At 45.3% G+C, this 16,913-nt stretch overlaps 1 protein-coding gene and 1 long non-coding RNA gene across 8 annotated transcripts in view; one reads left to right on the top strand and one right to left on the bottom strand.

The window, feature by feature from the left end:
- Nucleotides 1–16,913, top strand: part of Mylk (myosin light chain kinase) — a 251,216-nt gene that overhangs the window by 135,446 nt on the left and 98,857 nt on the right. For 6 of the 7 annotated variants that reach the window (XM_004873623.4, XM_087216248.1, XM_004873625.4 and 3 more), the window contains 8 exons: nucleotides 4,216–4,264; nucleotides 5,022–5,187; nucleotides 5,983–6,148; nucleotides 7,784–7,802; nucleotides 9,066–9,583; nucleotides 10,094–10,300; nucleotides 12,898–13,032; nucleotides 16,027–16,179. In XM_004873623.4, the coding sequence (XP_004873680.2) occupies nucleotides 4,216–4,264; nucleotides 5,022–5,187; nucleotides 5,983–6,148; nucleotides 7,784–7,802; nucleotides 9,066–9,583; nucleotides 10,094–10,300; nucleotides 12,898–13,032; nucleotides 16,027–16,179 (1,413 nt within the window). The remainder of the gene's footprint in view (nucleotides 1–4,215; nucleotides 4,265–5,021; nucleotides 5,188–5,982; nucleotides 6,149–7,783; nucleotides 7,803–9,065; nucleotides 9,584–10,093; nucleotides 10,301–12,897; nucleotides 13,033–16,026; nucleotides 16,180–16,913) is intronic. The other variant, XM_087216251.1, reaches the window with a different exon arrangement.
- On the bottom strand, nucleotides 1,810–16,304 carry LOC106008552 (uncharacterized). The gene is made up of 3 exons (XR_001182871.3): nucleotides 16,121–16,304; nucleotides 5,589–5,708; nucleotides 1,810–4,680 (listed from the first exon to the last, which is right to left on the bottom strand). It is a non-coding gene; the product is annotated as an uncharacterized LOC106008552 (long non-coding RNA).

The following is a 16,913-nucleotide window of genomic DNA, read 5'->3' as shown; positions in this document are numbered from 1 at the left end:
GAACAGAACCTCAATAGCACGGGAACTAGCAGAAAGAATCAACAACTGGGATCTGATCTTATTAAAAAGCTTCTGCACTGCAAGAGAAACCACCAACAGAGCTGAGAGACAACCTACAATGTGGAAAAAATTTTTTAGCAGCTGTAACTTAGACAAAGGGCTACTATCTTGAATCTATAAAGAACTGAAAAAAGGGCCGGGGATTTAGCTCAGGTTCGGCCGCCTGCCTGCCTTGCAAGCGCAAGGACCAGAGTTCGCTCCCTGGTACCAAAAAAAAGAACTGAAAAAAATCAGACCCCCAAATTCAAAGACCCAATTCAAAAATGGGCATCTGAAATGAACAGACATTTCTCAGGCCAAGAAGTAAAAACAGCAAATAAATATATGAAAAAATGTTCAACATCACTCGTCATTCGAGAGATGCAGATGAAAACAACCCTGAGATTCCACCTCACCCCAGGAAGAGTGGCTGCTATCCAGAAATCAACCAATAACAAATGCTGGTGGGGGTGTGGAGAGAAAGGAACCCTTCTCCATTGTTGGTGGGAGTGCAGACGGGTGCAAACACTATGGAAATCAGTGTGGAGATGCCTCAAAGAACTAGTACTAGAGGTCCCATTTGACCCAGCTATTCCACTGCTGGGTATTTTCCCAAAAGTATCATACCACAGAGATATATGTGTACCCATGTTTATAGCGGCACAATTTGTAATAGCTAAAGCTTGGAAACAGCCCAAGTGCCCATCGACTAGAAACTGGATAAAGAAGATGTGGTTTCTTTTATAAAATGGAGTACTACTCAGCCATAAAGAACGAGAAACTAGAGTCATTTATAGCTAAATGGATGCATATTGAGGCCATACTCTTAAGTAAAATAAATAAGACACACGTGTAAATACAGAATAGTTTCTCTAGTGTGAGAAACTGAGAGTGTAAATAAGGACTAAAAGGATTAATAACTAATAATTGATACTGTGAAATAGGAAAAGGCCCAAAGGGGTAGGGGTGGTGGGAGGAGATGGGGAAAGGGAAGAATGGAAAGGAAAAATTATGAGAAAAGAAAAAAAAAAAGGAAATATGTAAATAGGGAAGGGTGGAGGGGTGAGGGGCACACAGGTAATGGGGAAAAAATAAGAACCAAGATACATCATGTTCAGGTACAAGCACCCAATGATAAATGTCAATGTATTGTATACCTAAAATGCACCAATGAAAGAATTTAAGCAAAAAAAAAAAAAGCATTCCTCACATTCACTTATAGCTGGCTGCTTTATATGTCGCCTTGAATTACACCATAAATTGTTCTTACTCTGACAGAGAAGCACCTCTGCATAGCATTCTTCTGCTGGCTTTATGTGGAAATGCCACATTGTTGCTTTTTTAAAGAAATTTAGCATTCGGATTAAGATATTTCACTCCTGAGGCTGGGGATTTAGCTCGGTGGTACCACGCCTGCCTTGCAAGCTCAAGGTCCTGAGTTCAATCCCTGGTACTGAAAAAAAAGTGATCAAGATGTTTCGCTCCGAAGAGTTTTTTTTCCCTGAGTTTTTAAAATGCTCTAGCTTTTATTGTTGTAAGATTTATCTTCATAACCATTTTAAAGTGTACAATTCTGTGTTAAGTATAATGTTGTGCAACTATTACCACTATCTAATTCTAAAACTTTTTATTATCCCAAGTGGAACTCCCATACCCATTGAGTTTTTCCTCCCCACCTCGTCCTCTCCCAGGGCCTGGCAACTATTTACATTTCATTAACATACTTTTCAAGGTTCATCCATGCTGTAGAATATATCAGTATTTCATTCTTTTTTATACCTGAGCAATAGTTCCTTGTATGGAGAGACCACATTTTGTTTATGTTTCCATCAGTTGATTAGTCTAATATTTATCAAATCTTTACACCAAGATAAGATGAATGATACACTGGTATTTATGAGTGCAGTGAATAGTACAATAGGTGAGTGTTAGTAATTGACTTTGTGTATATTACTGTTGTATAGAACATGTGTGAGAAGCCCTATCTATCCTGTTTCCATACCAGAATTTACTTTCTCTCTTTCCTTGCCAATGTGTTTCCTTTTATCTTTTTTTGTAACTAGATTGTACTTTTTTCTTTACCATTGTATTTATAGGGGTTTTTGTTTGTTTGTTTGTTTGTTTTTTGTACTGGGGATTGAACTCAGGTCCTTGCACTTGCAAGGCAGGTGGCGTAACCACTGAGCTAAATCCCCAGCCCATAGGTTTTAGAAAATACAGATGAATAAGTGAAAAAAATTACTATGACTCCTATCACTCCAAAATAATCACTATTAATAACATTTTGAAATCTTTTCTTCTAATCATTTTCCTATGTGTAACTATTTTAGTTTCACCCAAGTACAATCACAATGAATAGATATTTTGTGTGCTGCACTTTTATTTCATAAAATTCATTTATATAACAAGGATTTGAATACCTACAATGTACCAGGGATTGTGCTAGATATCTCTGATGAGTGAATGACAACTTCCAGTAGGGATACAGCTTGGGTCATCAGCACTCAGGTGATGTTTAAAGGTATGGGACTAAGACCTCCTGGGGGTCTAGGTAGAGCTAGGAGGGCCTCAGGAGTCACCCTGAGGACACTGCAATACACAGATGGGTAGAAAAGGATGTAGAAGGAGGACAGCAACCTGGTAAAAGCAAAGTCTAGAAGATAAAGTGCACTGAAGCAGAGTGGTCCCTATGTCAAATGCTACTGAACATCTGAGTGAGGAGAGGTCAGAGAATTAACCATGAGGTTTGGCAAGATGGTGGTCATTTTGGAGCTCAGTGGATAGGTGAGGATCATAGTTTGGTTGGAGTGCACATGGGAGCAAATGAGATAATGTTTAACACATTTCTGCATGTATTGGCTACTCTTTTGTTATTGCTGGGCCTTGTCCATGCTATGCAAGGACTATGCTAACTGAGCTACATTCCCCAACTCCTGTTTTATCTGTTCTTAAACTTAATATAATGGCTGAAGAAAGTATAATTAAACATTTTATGTAACCAATCATTCTCTTTCTGCTGAATGACATATATGTTAATTCCAATTTTTGCCATTATCCATTACAAATAAGACCAAAGTGCATGGCTCTGTAAACTTTCTTTTCTATTTTTAGCATCATCTCCTCTGAATGGAGTCATAGGGAGATGCTGATCCAAGAGCAGAACATCTTTAGAGCTTATGATTTTTACCTTTCAAATACTTTCTGGAAGTAAGGGGCCCGGCAGTTTGACTGTACAAGTCCGTTGGGCCCTTCCAGCGCAAGCCTGTCCTTTCATCAATTTAGAAGTTCTTCTGACCTTGAACAGAAAATGCAATGACAAGAATTTAACGTAAACATTTCTTACTTGTAGCAAAAGGAGAACAACTTCTGGGGGAGTCACCATCTCAAAAATGTCCTCTCCTTCTCCATTTATGCCAAAAAAAAAAAAAAGAAGAAGAAAAATAACCCACAAGTTATTTCCTGGTCACCTTATGAATTGTCCCTCCTTAGTTGCAGCAGCTGGATAAAATGCGCTGGCCCTGGCTGTCTGTCTGGGTTTGCTGTTTAACTGCTTCCTAACAAGCATTTCAGCAGCTCACCAGGATCAGCACCTTCTCTCCCAGACCTGGCAGTGCCCAGTGGGCAGCACTGTAGATTTTACGGAAGGTGCTGGCTGCATTGTAGCTCATCTGGAATGATCCTCCCTGCTCCATTTCAATTTGATATTTGCTGGGCCTTCCTCAGACCTATTAGGAGATGTATGCGGGCATATCCCTCCTCCCATTGAAGTGTGTCATGTTCTGGAAGGTTAACCCCCACAATGGATGTTCCAGGGTGACACCTTACAACTCAGCAGAGTGCTTGAATATTCTAGAACCTGGCAGGCCTGGGTGAATTCCTGTTCTAGGCTCTCTGACTTTGCATGGGTGACTTAACTTCTCTGAATCTTATTTTTCTCATACATTTAACAAATAGGATAGTGTAGTACCAGCCACATTAAGTTATTGCAAGAAATTCACATGATAATGTGTGTGGAGTTCCTAGCCCCCTACCCCTGGTGACTTAGCACATGCTCACCAGAGTGAACTGTTACCACCATTGCCCACCTTCCCCTGTTGTGGAATCTTCTGACTTTCACTGCACTACATTGGTGGCACACACCTGACTGTTCAACATCTTTCTGTTTCATACTTGCAGAGAGTTTTGCCAAGAAGCGTGGTCATCCTGTTGCTTCCAAAAGCCTGGGGTAAGTTCTGGGATGTCTAAGCTAGAGTAAGGATTGGCTTGGCTTTTCCTGCTGACTTGACCAGGATAGGCCCATGGAGTAAGTCTTCTTGGGTATCCTAGGTTGTAACTAAAGGGTGGGCCTCTTTGGCCCACCTGCTAAATGCTAAGGGAGTAGAGAATGACCATAGTCTTCAAGGGACTCTAACACAGGCAAGTCAGAAGGATTTAATGAGCGGATTTGACTAGGCAATTATCAGTAGCTGCTGTCACAGACAAGCTCCAAATGGCCGTGATTCAATGTGGAGAAAGTTTATTTCTCAGTGAAGGAAGGTTCAATCCAGATGCTTTTGAACAGGTAAAGAGCTTTCCACATTCTCTTCCAGGAGCCAAGGCTTCTTCCTCCATTTGGTAAGCCCCTCTCCAGAGCCTCTGTATCTAGAGGTGGCAGGAAAGAGTGTGGGTTATCCTGTAGGAGTTTTCCATGAGCCAGCCGTTGCATACAACACTTCCATTTATGGTCTATGACCAAAACCCAGGAATTCGGCAGAGCTCAGAATTCAGGTATCCCTAGCTACAAGGGAGTCAGGTAAATGAGTGTAGTTGCACACCAAGGAGGTGTAGGAAATAGGTTTTGGTGATACACATTTTTCCAGAAAGGCAGGAGAAAGTGTTTCAGGTGTAGCTTTGGGGTAGGTAAGGCACTTGGATGGGGTGGAGAAAGGGAGACTGAATAGGTAACTTGTCTAGGGCTGGATTCTCTGCTGACATTTTTCCAGGGACAGATTTTCAGCCCTAGGAGTGGAAACACGTCCTAGCATCTGGGGTGAGTGCCCACCAAAGTTTGCCACCAAGCTGGGCCGAGCAGTGGTCAAAGAAGGACATATGGGACGATTCTCCTGCAAGGTCACTGGGCGGCCCCAACCTCAGGTCACCTGGCTCAAGGTAAGGTTTTGTCTGCCTGGCTCTGACCCAGGCCAGTGAAGTCTAGGAGTTCAGGGTTAGACCCTTGGATTAGTAGAAGTCTGTCTTTCTAATCAGTTCCTTCTGTTTCAGCAGTAGGCAGTTCTCGAGGGTTCTTTTGTGTTTGACAGTGATGCATGTGTTTACCCATTTGCATGCTCTCCCTCTGTTATTCAGACCATAGTGTTCCTGTAATCCTCACACTCAGAAAACAGCATAAAACTTCTGAGTTCAGACTGGAACATTTCAAGAGAGTGGAATTTGAAGTTAGGTTACTAGGTTTAAGGCCACAGCTCCCTGTTCAGAAAGCATGAGACACTGAACATGTCATTCAATCTCTGGAATCTTGTTTCTTTATCTGTGAGGTACAGAATGCTACCTACCTCAGAACGTTAGGACACTCCAGGTGGAATCACATTAGCAATCATTCAGGGCTGGGAAAGTGAATAGAGGTGGAAGAGCCAATGAGATGGGGTGGGGGTGCGCAGGACAGCGAGGAACATCTGGAACAGGTAGAGGAGAGGCAAAGACAAACTGAAGTGAGGAATACAGGATTCCCTATCTCAAGTCTAGGCTCCTTTGAAACATTTCCCATGCATCTGCTCTAAGCTGGACCTAAAACCATCTCCTATACACAGACCTCAATGCAGGATGCTCACTGGTCCACACTGTCCTCTGAGCATGACAGCTTAGAGCAGAGGTCTGTCCCACAGGAGTCAAATAGTGCCAAAAGGTGAGCAAATTTCTGTGACCCAGCTATCCTATTGCCATCCACAGGGAAATGTCGCACTGCAGCCGAGTGCCCGTGTGTCTATGTCTGAGAAGAATGGGATGCAGGTCCTGGAAATTCGTGCGGTCACCCAGGAGGATGTGGGCATGTACACATGCCTGGTGGTAAACGGGTCAGGAAAGGCCTCCATGTCGGCAGAGCTCTCCATCCCAGGTAAGCTCTCCATCCCTTACGCCAGGTAAGGGGTGTGGCGCACAGGGACCCCTTCCTGGTGCTGGACACTTGTTCCTTACGTACCTGTACGTTCCCTGGGGCAGGGTTTTGGACAAGAAGAAAGCAGTACTGACCTGACCCTAGAGGAAGAGCTGTGAACTGGCTATCCCTTCACTTCTGACCCTACACTTGACCCCAGCCCTCTCTCTTCTGTCCTTCCTTCTTGTTCACACACCTTATTTGTACTTCCACTGATTGAAGGAGTGGACATTGCTGATGTCTTGCCATCATCCCTGACTAAATTGAGCTTGTTAGCCACTCTGTCCTTCAAATCAAATGTCCCCTCAACTTAACTCGTTCCACCAGGATCCCCATGGTCTTCTCCCCAGACTGGTTAGCCTGCCTGTCTCGTGCTTGGGTCATCATCCACTGTCAGTTTTTCCTTTGGGATCTCTCTGAATACGTGTCCTCCATTCACTCCTCGTAGTTGCTCCCAGTACAGACTGGGGAAGCCACAGTGTGCACACGGGGAGGGGGCTGAATGCCACATCACTGGACTTGATCTCCAGTGGACACAGACCTCACTGGTCACAGAATCGGCTTTTGCTTGAGGCTCAGGAGGGGAAGTGACTTTCACCTTTCCCTTTCCTTCTATGACTTTTCTCTTTTGCCTCTCCTTCCTTTCTCAGAAACTATGTCACCTTGCTGCATGTACCTTTTTGGCTCAAGTATTTTTCACAATCCACAGAAAGAAATTTATTTTACATTGCAACCCAGAATACATGTGCACATATAGACACATTTAACTGAGACACATTTCATGAAACAGTCCTGACTCATTCTGTGTTCAGTACATGCTGGTATATTTTCTATTCCAGTGGAACCGCTAAAACAAGAAATCCTGGTTCTGATCAAAGAATGTGATTCACATCTCCCTGCATGTCAGGACTTGCTATCAAGCATCTGGAGTAGAATTTTCAGCCACTGTCCCTTCACTTACCCTAGCCTTGAATTTTAAAATGTACTTAATGACAAAATGATATGTTGCCTGGGATTTGTTTTAAAGTACAGCACGTCCCCAACTTATGAACAAGTTCTGTTCTGGGAGAACATTCAAAGTCAGATTCATTCGTAAGTCCAACAAAGTGAGTCTTATACACCTTTGACACAGATATACAATGTAAAGCATTAAAATACCAAATACACACAAAAAAATACTGTACACTATCACACTATACAGTAAGCACACAACATACAAACCTGTGACAATGTCCTGCAGACACATGAGCTACTTCTGTGATTTGTTTGCCTCTTCGAATGTTCACAATGCAAGGTCCTGTCATATCCGTGAAAGCTCATAACTAGAATGTTCATAACTTGGGGACTTACTGTACTCAAAAACACACACTGGAAACTTGAACAGTCTCTCCAGGGATGAGAGGAATTTCTCAGACCAACCAAAGAGGTTCGGCACCAGCGAGGCTGGAAGCAGTGAGATGGGGTGGGACCATCGTGGCAGGGACATTTGGGGCATGAAAACTGTAATATAAGGAAGGGATATTGTCTTATCATTTTCTCCTCTAGGCATATGAAATATTCCAGTAACTGTCTTTTTGTTCTTCCCTCCTCTTCCAGGTTTGGACAAGGTCAACAGGTATGGCTAGGCTTTGTGATTCTTGTTTTCCACCTTGGGATATCTTGCAAGGAAAGGAGGGAGTCATGGGAAAATGCCCTGAATTTTCCTAGTCATCTTGTAGCAAGGAAGATTCACCTGGGTTTAAGAGTGTTTTTATTTAGGGTACTTTTATTTGGGATGTTCTGCTTTGTTCTCCTTTCCTAGTATGCCCTCCAGTTGTGAATGAAGGTTGCTAGCAGTATCAAGACTCATAAAAACTCCATGCTGCCATCTTCCTCTATATCCCCAACTTAGCCATGCTTGGGAAGACTTTATAGACACCAGGCCAGAATCCACATGCTCACTCAGCCCACAGTCACAAGAAGCTTTCTCTCCTATGTGTGAGGCCCAGAACTAGGCCTTGGTACATAGGGTGAGTCAGCTGCCTACTGTGAGCAGAGCTTAAACAGTCACTCAAACTTGTACTTACTACTGTGACCTATTTGTGATGAAGAATGACAGAGATGTTAATTCAGACTTCAAGGCTAGGAGAACCCTTTCTGCAAACTACATATTTGAGCTCAGACCTGTGAATTGTAATTTTAGCAGGCAAAGAAAATCCCAAGAGAATGTGTTCCAAACAGAGGGAACAGTGTGTGTGAGCTCTGAGAGGAGAGGGGGCCTGTGGGGGTCCCAGAAGAACACTGGTATGGCTACAGTGTGGCTGGCAGTGTGACAGTGTCTTCTGAGGGTCCACAGGGAGCTGGAGCAAGCTCACTTAAAAGCACCTTATGATGCTCAGTTTTATTCTGAAGAGATTAGAAAGCTTGTGGAAAGTCCTACAGCTTCAGGTGTTATAATTTATGTCCTTGAAAGATTAACTACACTTGCTGAGTAGAATTGGATTAGAGAGGGCCTATGAGAGCAGGCACGCCAGCTGGGTGGTTTGGACTTGGGGCCCCCAAGGAGAACAGAAGTATAGATAAACAGAGCTCTGGATGAAGGTAAGGACAGGAAGGGTCAAAAACAGCCCTGGGGGCTGGGGATTTAGCTCAGTGGTGCCGCCACCTGCCTCGAAAGCAAAAGGACCCGAGTTTGATCCCCAGTACCAAAAAACAAAAACAGCTCTGGTGCTCTGGCTTGGGACACTGAACAAAGTGCAGAGAAATACTGCTCTTCCTCTCCCCTAATCTGTGGGTTTTTGTGATTCCTGGAATCTGTGCTTACAAGGAGAATGTTTGTGAATAACCAGATGATTACTCTGCTCCTCCTCCTCCCTCTCAACCCACCACCATACCACAGGTCATTTGTGAGAGAAACAAAGGCCCCTGATGCTGACATGAGGAGGGAGGTGACCAATGGAATCAAAAAGGGGCTGAAACTGGACAGCCTGGAGACAATGGCCGGAAGTAAGAATAGCTCCAGCCTGCAGAAAGGTGGCTCTCTGGCCTGGGTCACAAACAGCCCTTCACATTCCCTGTGGGAGACTGAACCAGAGCCGTGCAGGGACTCCCCAAGAAAGGTCCAGAAGACTTCCAGCACCATCACCCTGCAGGCCACAAAAGTCCAGCCAGAACCCAGAGCACCAACCTTGGGGGCTCTGTCTCCTTCTGGAGAAGAGCAGAAGAGACCAGCTGCTTCCCAGCCAGCCACCCCCCCCACCAGTTGGTCTGGCCTGGAAAGCCCAGAAGTTGTGAGTACAGTTGCCACCAGGAAAACCCCCATGGAAAGCCAGAGAGAGTCAACATTGCCCAAGTTTGAGAACAAGCCCCAAAGCCTAGAAGTCAGCGAACATGAAACAGTCAAGTTCAGGTGCGAAGGTGAGTAGATCTGGTAAGGTTCCCAGTTCCCAAAAGCCAGCCTCCTACTGGCCACTCCATTGCTTCCGCACCAAACCCCCTTCACTGGGTCCACAGGATGCCACCTTCCAGGGGTCTTCCCTTCAGGAAGATTCAGTCTAGAAAAGTCCTTCATTCTGGAGAGACACCCACCAGTGGTCTGTTGTTGCTTATAAAATACAGCATTGGCCAGTGCCCTAATTCTCACCACCGTAGAAGGAACACAACTCTCACCATTGCCATCATGAGAACACCAGCAGCCATCTTCTCTCCTCTTTATTCCTCTTCCTGGCCTTGCGTACCACCACCCTAGCATTCCTCTTCCCTGAGGACCTAGGCTTATCTTTATTCCCATCGAGTGCAAGCTTCGGGTAAGCAAGCAGGCTAGAGAGTGGGAAGGAGCCCCACCCCGCCTGAGCACTTCCTTCCACTCTGCGAGCACAGTGTGCCTCCCTTGGGTGAGGGGACCTCATGTTCTTCACCTGCCTGTAGTTTCAGGGATCCCGAAGCCTGACGTGGCCTGGTTCCTGGAAGGTATCCCTGTGCAGACAAGAGAAGGCACCACTGAGGTTTATGAGCACAGGGGATCCCATTACCTCTGCCTGCTGAGAGCCCGGGCCAGGGACAGTGGCCAGTACAGCTGCACAGCTTCCAATAGCCAAGGCCAGGTGTCCTGCACCTGGACCCTCCTAGTGGAAAGTGAGTATATCCCTCCTGTGACCCCAGCTTCTCAGGGGTGCTTCGCATGTTGCAGATGCTTCAACCCCTCAGCTCTACACCCCAAAGCTCCAGCAGGACATCACTCCCACCCACCTGCCATTACCTAATACATTGCTCCTAGAAGTTTGTTGTTTTTGTTGTTGTTGTTGTTTATTGTTTGTTTTTTTAATACTGGGCATTGAACCCAGGGTCTTTGTACTGAGCTACATCCCTAGCATGTTTTTTATTTTTTAATTTTGAAGCAAGATCTCCCTAAATCACAAAGTTGCCCCAGCAGGGCTTGACTTTGTGAGCCTCCTGCCTCAGCCTACCAGAGTACTAGAATGACAGGCATGCACCACCATGCCCAGATCTGGCAGTGATTCTTTTTTTTTTTTAATTAATTTTATTGATACATTTTAGGTATACAATATAATGACATTCATCATTGGAGAGTTGTACCTTTATATAAAATATCTTTTTTTTTACATAAAATATCTTGATTCTTATTTTTTTCCCATTCCCCTGCCCTCCCTTCAACCCCTCCACCCCTCTATATGTACAAAGAGCTTGTTTCTATTTTTTCATTTTGTCGTATTAATTCCATTCCCTTCTTTCCTTTCCCCTACCCCTCCCACTTCCCCTTCCCCTTTGCCACTTTTCTTCCTATTTCACATTATTCATTATACATTTGGATCTTATTTACATTTATCTTATTTCATTGATACTTACTTTATTGATACTTATTTACACCTTCACTTTCTCACACTAGAGAAACTATTCAGTATTTACACATGTGTATCCTATTTATTTCACTTAAGAGTATGGCCTCAATGTGCATCCATTTAGCTATAAATGTCTCTAATTTCTCATTCTTTATGGCTGAGTAGTACTCCATTTTATAAAAAACCCACATTTTCTTTATCCAGTCTCCAGTTGATGGGCAACTGGGCTGTTTCCAAGTTTTAGCTATAGCAAACTGTGCCTCTTTGAACATGGGCACACATATATCACTGTGGTATGATTCTTTTAATCATGGGAGCACAATAGCTGACTTGCTGTTAGGAGCTAGGGCCTGGTCGGGGGAACCAGGTCACTGGAGCTTGACCCAGAAGGATGTATGTGCTCCCAGGCTCCTCCCTTCTCTCCCTGCTTCCCGGCCACCATGATGTGAGCAGCTTTCCTCCACATAGGCCCTTCTGTTTTCCAGTTTCTGTGTTTGAGCCTGCTAAACATCGACTGAAACTTCTGAAACGTGAGCCAAACTAAACCTCTCCTCTTTTAAATTGTGGGTGTCGTATTGTGTCCCCTGACAAGGAAAGCAGCTAATGCACTATTGTCAGTTTTGAGGGCATATACTATGAATTGTTGGGTCATGTGACAATACTACATTTAACCTTTTGAGGAACTGGCCAACTGTTTTCCATAAGGGCTGCACCATTTTATATTCTCCTGGTAATGTACAAGTGTTCCAGTATCTCCACATCCTCATCAACATTTATTATTTTCTGTTTTTTAAATCATCTCTTTGCAATTTTGAATTTGCATTTCTATGCAGCTATGTTGAGTATTATTTCATGTACTTATTGGTGATTTGTGGTTTTTCTTTGGGAAAAAAACCTATTCAAATACTTTACCCATTTTAAAAATTGAGTCATTGTTTTTAATTGTTGAGTTTTAAGAGTTCAGAATATGTTGTGAATACAAGTCCTTTAGCAGACATGTGACTTGCAATTGTTTTCTTCCTTTCTATAAAGTCTAAATGTGTTAGCTAGCCTTCCATCATTGTTAAAAAAAAAAATACCTGCGAACATCAACTTAAAAGGAGGAAAGATCTATTTTGACTCAGAGGTTTAGAAGGATCAGTATGCTTTTCTCTCATCTCTGTACTGAGTAGTCTTTCTTGCAAAGTACCTATGGTTTATATTAAAATCCCCCAAAAGTGTAGAAGGCTTTTGGAAAGTAAGCTTGGCAGATCTCTGATGTGCGTGGATATCCATGTATGTTCCCAGGCCCCAGCCATTCTGCACCCTTGACCTGGGTTGGGGCACAAATTACACTTGGAAAAGCAAACACATGTGAATCTTTGTCATTTCATTCAGCACTGCAACTGGAAAAAAATAATCAAAATAATTTAAAATTGAAATATCCTCACTATGGTTCTGTGGTGTTTACAAGTAAAAATGTATTAATAAGACTGTGTGATCACTGGTAGTACATGCAGAAGAAGAGAAGAAATACTAGAAAGTAGAGTCAGACCAAGCAGGAGGGAAGGGGGAAGACTCAGGATGCCTCAGGATAGCAAATGCCACGAGCAGACAGGAGGTGCCCCAGCCACAGTGGAGAAAAGGCTGCTCCAGAGCTAGGGTGGCTTGTGGCTGTGAGAGGCCCTTGCCAGGCCCTCTGCCCTGGGATCCAGGTGCCTGAGACTGGTACTTCCTAAGCATGAAGGTAGGAAAGGCATAGCCAGGCTGTGGAGGAACCCTGGTGCTCAGAGCAGCATGGTGTCAGCCTGTGAGGCCTGAGGTGATTCTGGTCTGTATCCAGATTGGGCAGGCTGTGATCTGACATGGTTGTCTGTTCTTTCATCCACACAGAGCCAGTCGAGATGGAGGTGGTTCCCTCCTTCTCCAGTGTCCTGAAGGACTGCACCGTCATCGAGGGCCAGGATTTTGTGCTGCAGTGCTCTGTGCAGGGGACCCCAGTGCCCCAAATCATTTGGCTACTCAATGGTGAGTCCCCCACCTCACCCCAGCCCCTAAAGCCTTTGATTCTCACATCTCACTCCCAACCATGTATACCTCAGAAATCCAGGGTATACTGTTAGGAGCTGGAGAAAGCTGTGTTAGGAGTTAGGAGAAAACACAGGAATCAAATCTGCTGCCAACTGGCTAAGCATGTTTGCAACCTGCCAGAGCCTTGTATTCTTCATCTGCATGGTGGCAGTACTGCCACTGACCTTGCAGGGTGGTGGCTGTGAGATCAAATGATATAAAGTGGTCAACAAGATGCCTGAGGTATAGATACATGAACAATTTAATGTCTGTTCCTCTGGTCAGACTCATCACAGGCCCTCAATAAATATTTGTTGAACAAACTAATGAGCCATACCAGGAGTTGTTCAAGGAATCTTGCCTTTTATTTAATGGCAGGTGATTCTGGGGTTCACAGACTAGTAATTCTTTTTTATGTTAATTATAACCCTATAAAGACATGGCAACACTTCTTTGGTTTTTAGCCAAGTAAGGTCCTTTGAAAAAAATTAATTACCAAATATTATCACCCTTCTCTTTTTAAAAAAGCCTTTCAATTTCAAAAGTGTAGGACAGTTCTGATTTGATAACAGAACAGTCCATTCAATGGACAAGACTGGGCAGGGCCTGTATTGCGGGACCACGGGGAGGATGGAAAAGCATCCACTTGGAGTCAGGAGGCCTAGATGATGGTCCTTCTCCACCACTGAGCTGTAGACATGGGGCCTAGGGCACCCCCTTTGTCTCTTTGGTACTTGCTTCTTTATGGTGGGGAATGGGAAAGAGAAGGTTCAGAATCTCAGTCAGCTCTCCGGTTGATAAAATAGGCTCCTCAGGCAGAGCAGGAATAACTTGTGTGCCACAGCTCCCCAGGTGCCTCTGCATCATGACATGTTGCCCATGAACCCTCCGTGTTGATATAGTCTGCTCAGGCTTTGAATGGGAGGAGATGCTGCGTACTCTTACTGTGTAGCCATCTTGGGTAGATAAGTGAGGTCTGTCTTCCCTCCATACCTCACATAAGGACCGAACTCCTGTGGGGCCTGGGATTACTGAAAGATGCAGCCGCCGCCTCCTCCTCCTTGCAGCAAGAGCAGGATATGGACACCAGGACTAATTGTGGACCTGAAGAAGAGTTTCCCTTCTGACTCAGGGCTTCCCTGCCTGGCTCAGAGTCTAGAGCAGTGGTGGTGAATCTATGGCACATATGCTGCAGTGGGCTGTTTGTTATCCCTGAAAGCTCTGAAAGGTTCAGCATCACTGGGCTAGAGCAAGGGTTAATATCCATTCCTCTGAAGGGCCAGATAGTAAATCTCTTCAGCTTCTCTGGTCCCTAAATCTCTGTGATTACTCCTCAACTCTACTGTCAGCCTAAAAACAGCATAGACAGTATTTGAATGAGTGTGGCTGTGTGGTAATAAAGCTTTATTTATGATCACTGAAATGTGAATTCTGTAATGTGAATTCATGAAATTTTCTTCCTTTCACTTTTTTCAGCTGTTTAAAACGTATAAAAATTATTCTTAGCTGGTAGGCTCTGCAGAAACAGGCCACAGGTCAGATTCAGCTCAAGGGCTGTGGTTTAGTTTTACACCCCTCAGGGCTGAATTCTTGGTAGAGCTTGGTATTTCTGCACCCTTCCCTCTAGAGGGCAATCATGCTCAAATTGGATTTTCTTGGCTTCAACTCTGGCCCAACCCAGTCTCCATGCAGAAGGTGTTTCAAAACTCCCAACTCTGACGTGCCCTGAGCCCACAGCTCCTTCTTGGGGGCCTCCATTCCATCCCTGTTTGTGGGGCTGAAATGAGTTGCACTCCAATAAGTGGAGAGCTCTCACAGAGCTTGCTGGTGCCTGTCTGGACAGCAGAGGCTCATTGCTGACAGTCAGGGAATGTGCTGGTGATTTCAAGGAAGAGGTTTTGGGGGTGTCACTGTCACAAAGAATAAAAGCACAGAGCAGTATTCAGGCCCTTCAGTGACAGGATCCCGGCCCCTGCCTTTTCCCACCCAGTTTCATTTTATGGAGTGTGGCAGGTTGGGAAGTCCATCTTCCCTCCATCCCTGGGGCATGCCTGGCTGCCTCCTTGCCAAACTGTTGCGGAGACGAGAAGTGTTGCTATGTGCAGAAGAAAACACTGCATTGCAGGGAGAGCATTTCTTTCAGTACTGTCTCCCTCCCCACCACCCACCCCTGCTTTTAAGAAGTGCAAACCAGGATCACAGGGCCTGGCAAGGGAAGGGACTGACAGTTGCTTCCTATATGGCAAATGGACACATTCCTGCTCTAACGCCAGAGTCTTCAGGAATGAGATCATTTTTTTCTTCTAGAAATAAGAGGTCATATCCTGGAGTGATAAAATCTCAGGAACATATAACATTAAGGAAACTACTAAAGTACCCTGTAAGCATTTCTGTCTCTACGCAGGACTTTAATTAAAAATCAAGGACTTCTCATAGAAGACTGGTCATTTTTAGTTCCCCATAGTTAGTTTTTCCATGAATGCTAAGATGCACCTAACTGCACAGGGGAAATAAACCTAATTGCAACACTAGGGTGGGCATGCACAATTGCTTTCTGATAAATATCTACAATGGGAAAGGGAATCTTTGTTTCTGGAGACATCTAAAAGGAGCTGGGAGCCACATGTTCAGTCTGGGCAAAGTCTGCTCCGCTGGAGCCTGGGCCATGGGCCAAATGACCCTGTAAGATTCTTTCCAGGCACTGAATTCTGTGAAATTGAGGACACGGACTGGAGACTATTTACTTAACACAAATTGCCCAGATCTGTGTCTCTTTCCCGCCTGCCTTCCAGAATCCTCCAGAATCTTTTCCCTCTGTGTTTCCAGGCCCAGTCTTGCCCCTGTGGACATGGGCCAGCTCTAGCATCATGCCAGCATCAGCCCTGCTGAGAACAGGGCTCCTGTCCCATCCCACATGCTCCCCATCTCAGCCTCCCTGTGCTTCCCTCCCAGGGCAGCCCATCCAGTATGCGCACTCCACCTGCCAGGCTGGCGTGGCTGAGCTCCGCATCCAGGACACCCTGCCAGAGGATGATGGTGTCTATACCTGTCTGGCTGAGAACGCCTTGGGGCAAGTGTCCTGCAGCGCCAGGGTCACCGTCCATGGTAAGAGCCTCCAGGCACCTTACTAAAAGCACCTTCTCTGCAAACAGGGTCAGCTGCTCTGGAGAAAGGACACTTGTAGAAAAGAGTGCGACTAGCTGAAATCCAGGGAGCAGAGGTACATATGGCACTGCTCCAGGCCATTGCTGATAGGCACTGCTACCTCAGAGGAGAGGCTGTAGGAACCTCCTGAGGGCAGAGGAGAGGTGCCTTGGAAAGCCTGTGCCTGACAGGAGTTCACACTGACAAGAGCCTGCCACAGAAGGAGCCAATCCCCCACCCTTTACCCTGCCAGGGCCATGGGAAATGCAGGGGAAAAAGGCGAGGGACCCTGGCCCCCAAGCTCCTGGCCTGTTTGGAAGAGAACCACCCACTCTGCAAGAAGACTTAGGAGGGGGTCCCACAAATGACCAGCTCTGCACTGGGAACAGAGTGTGGGTGCTGAGGCTTCTGTAGGGTGAGCAGGTTATCCCCTTCTTCTACCTGTGCTCCTCCCACCATGCCCCTCTCACTTTTCTCCATCACCAGCCTGGTGCCCAGTAATCTGATTATCACAGGCACCCATTGATCAGCCAAGCACTTAGTCCCTAGGAGTCACAGGAGCCACAGACTCTAGGCTGATCCACCTGGGCTGTGGGATTGGCAGGCACCGCAGTAGTACCCGGGGAGGTGCTTCTTGGGTCTGGGCCTTCAGGTAAACCTGATTCTCACCTTCTCCTTGGGTCTGGGCCCCCAGT

The sequence above is a fragment of the Heterocephalus glaber genome, unplaced genomic scaffold (genome assembly GCF_053883595.1).
Source record: "Heterocephalus glaber isolate CG9 unplaced genomic scaffold, H.glaber_assembly_v1.0 deba00000122, whole genome shotgun sequence".
Taxonomy (NCBI): Eukaryota; Metazoa; Chordata; class Mammalia; order Rodentia; family Bathyergidae; genus Heterocephalus; species Heterocephalus glaber.
The sequence above is the reverse complement of the archived record's forward strand: the minus strand, read 5'-3'. Positions and strand labels throughout refer to the sequence as shown.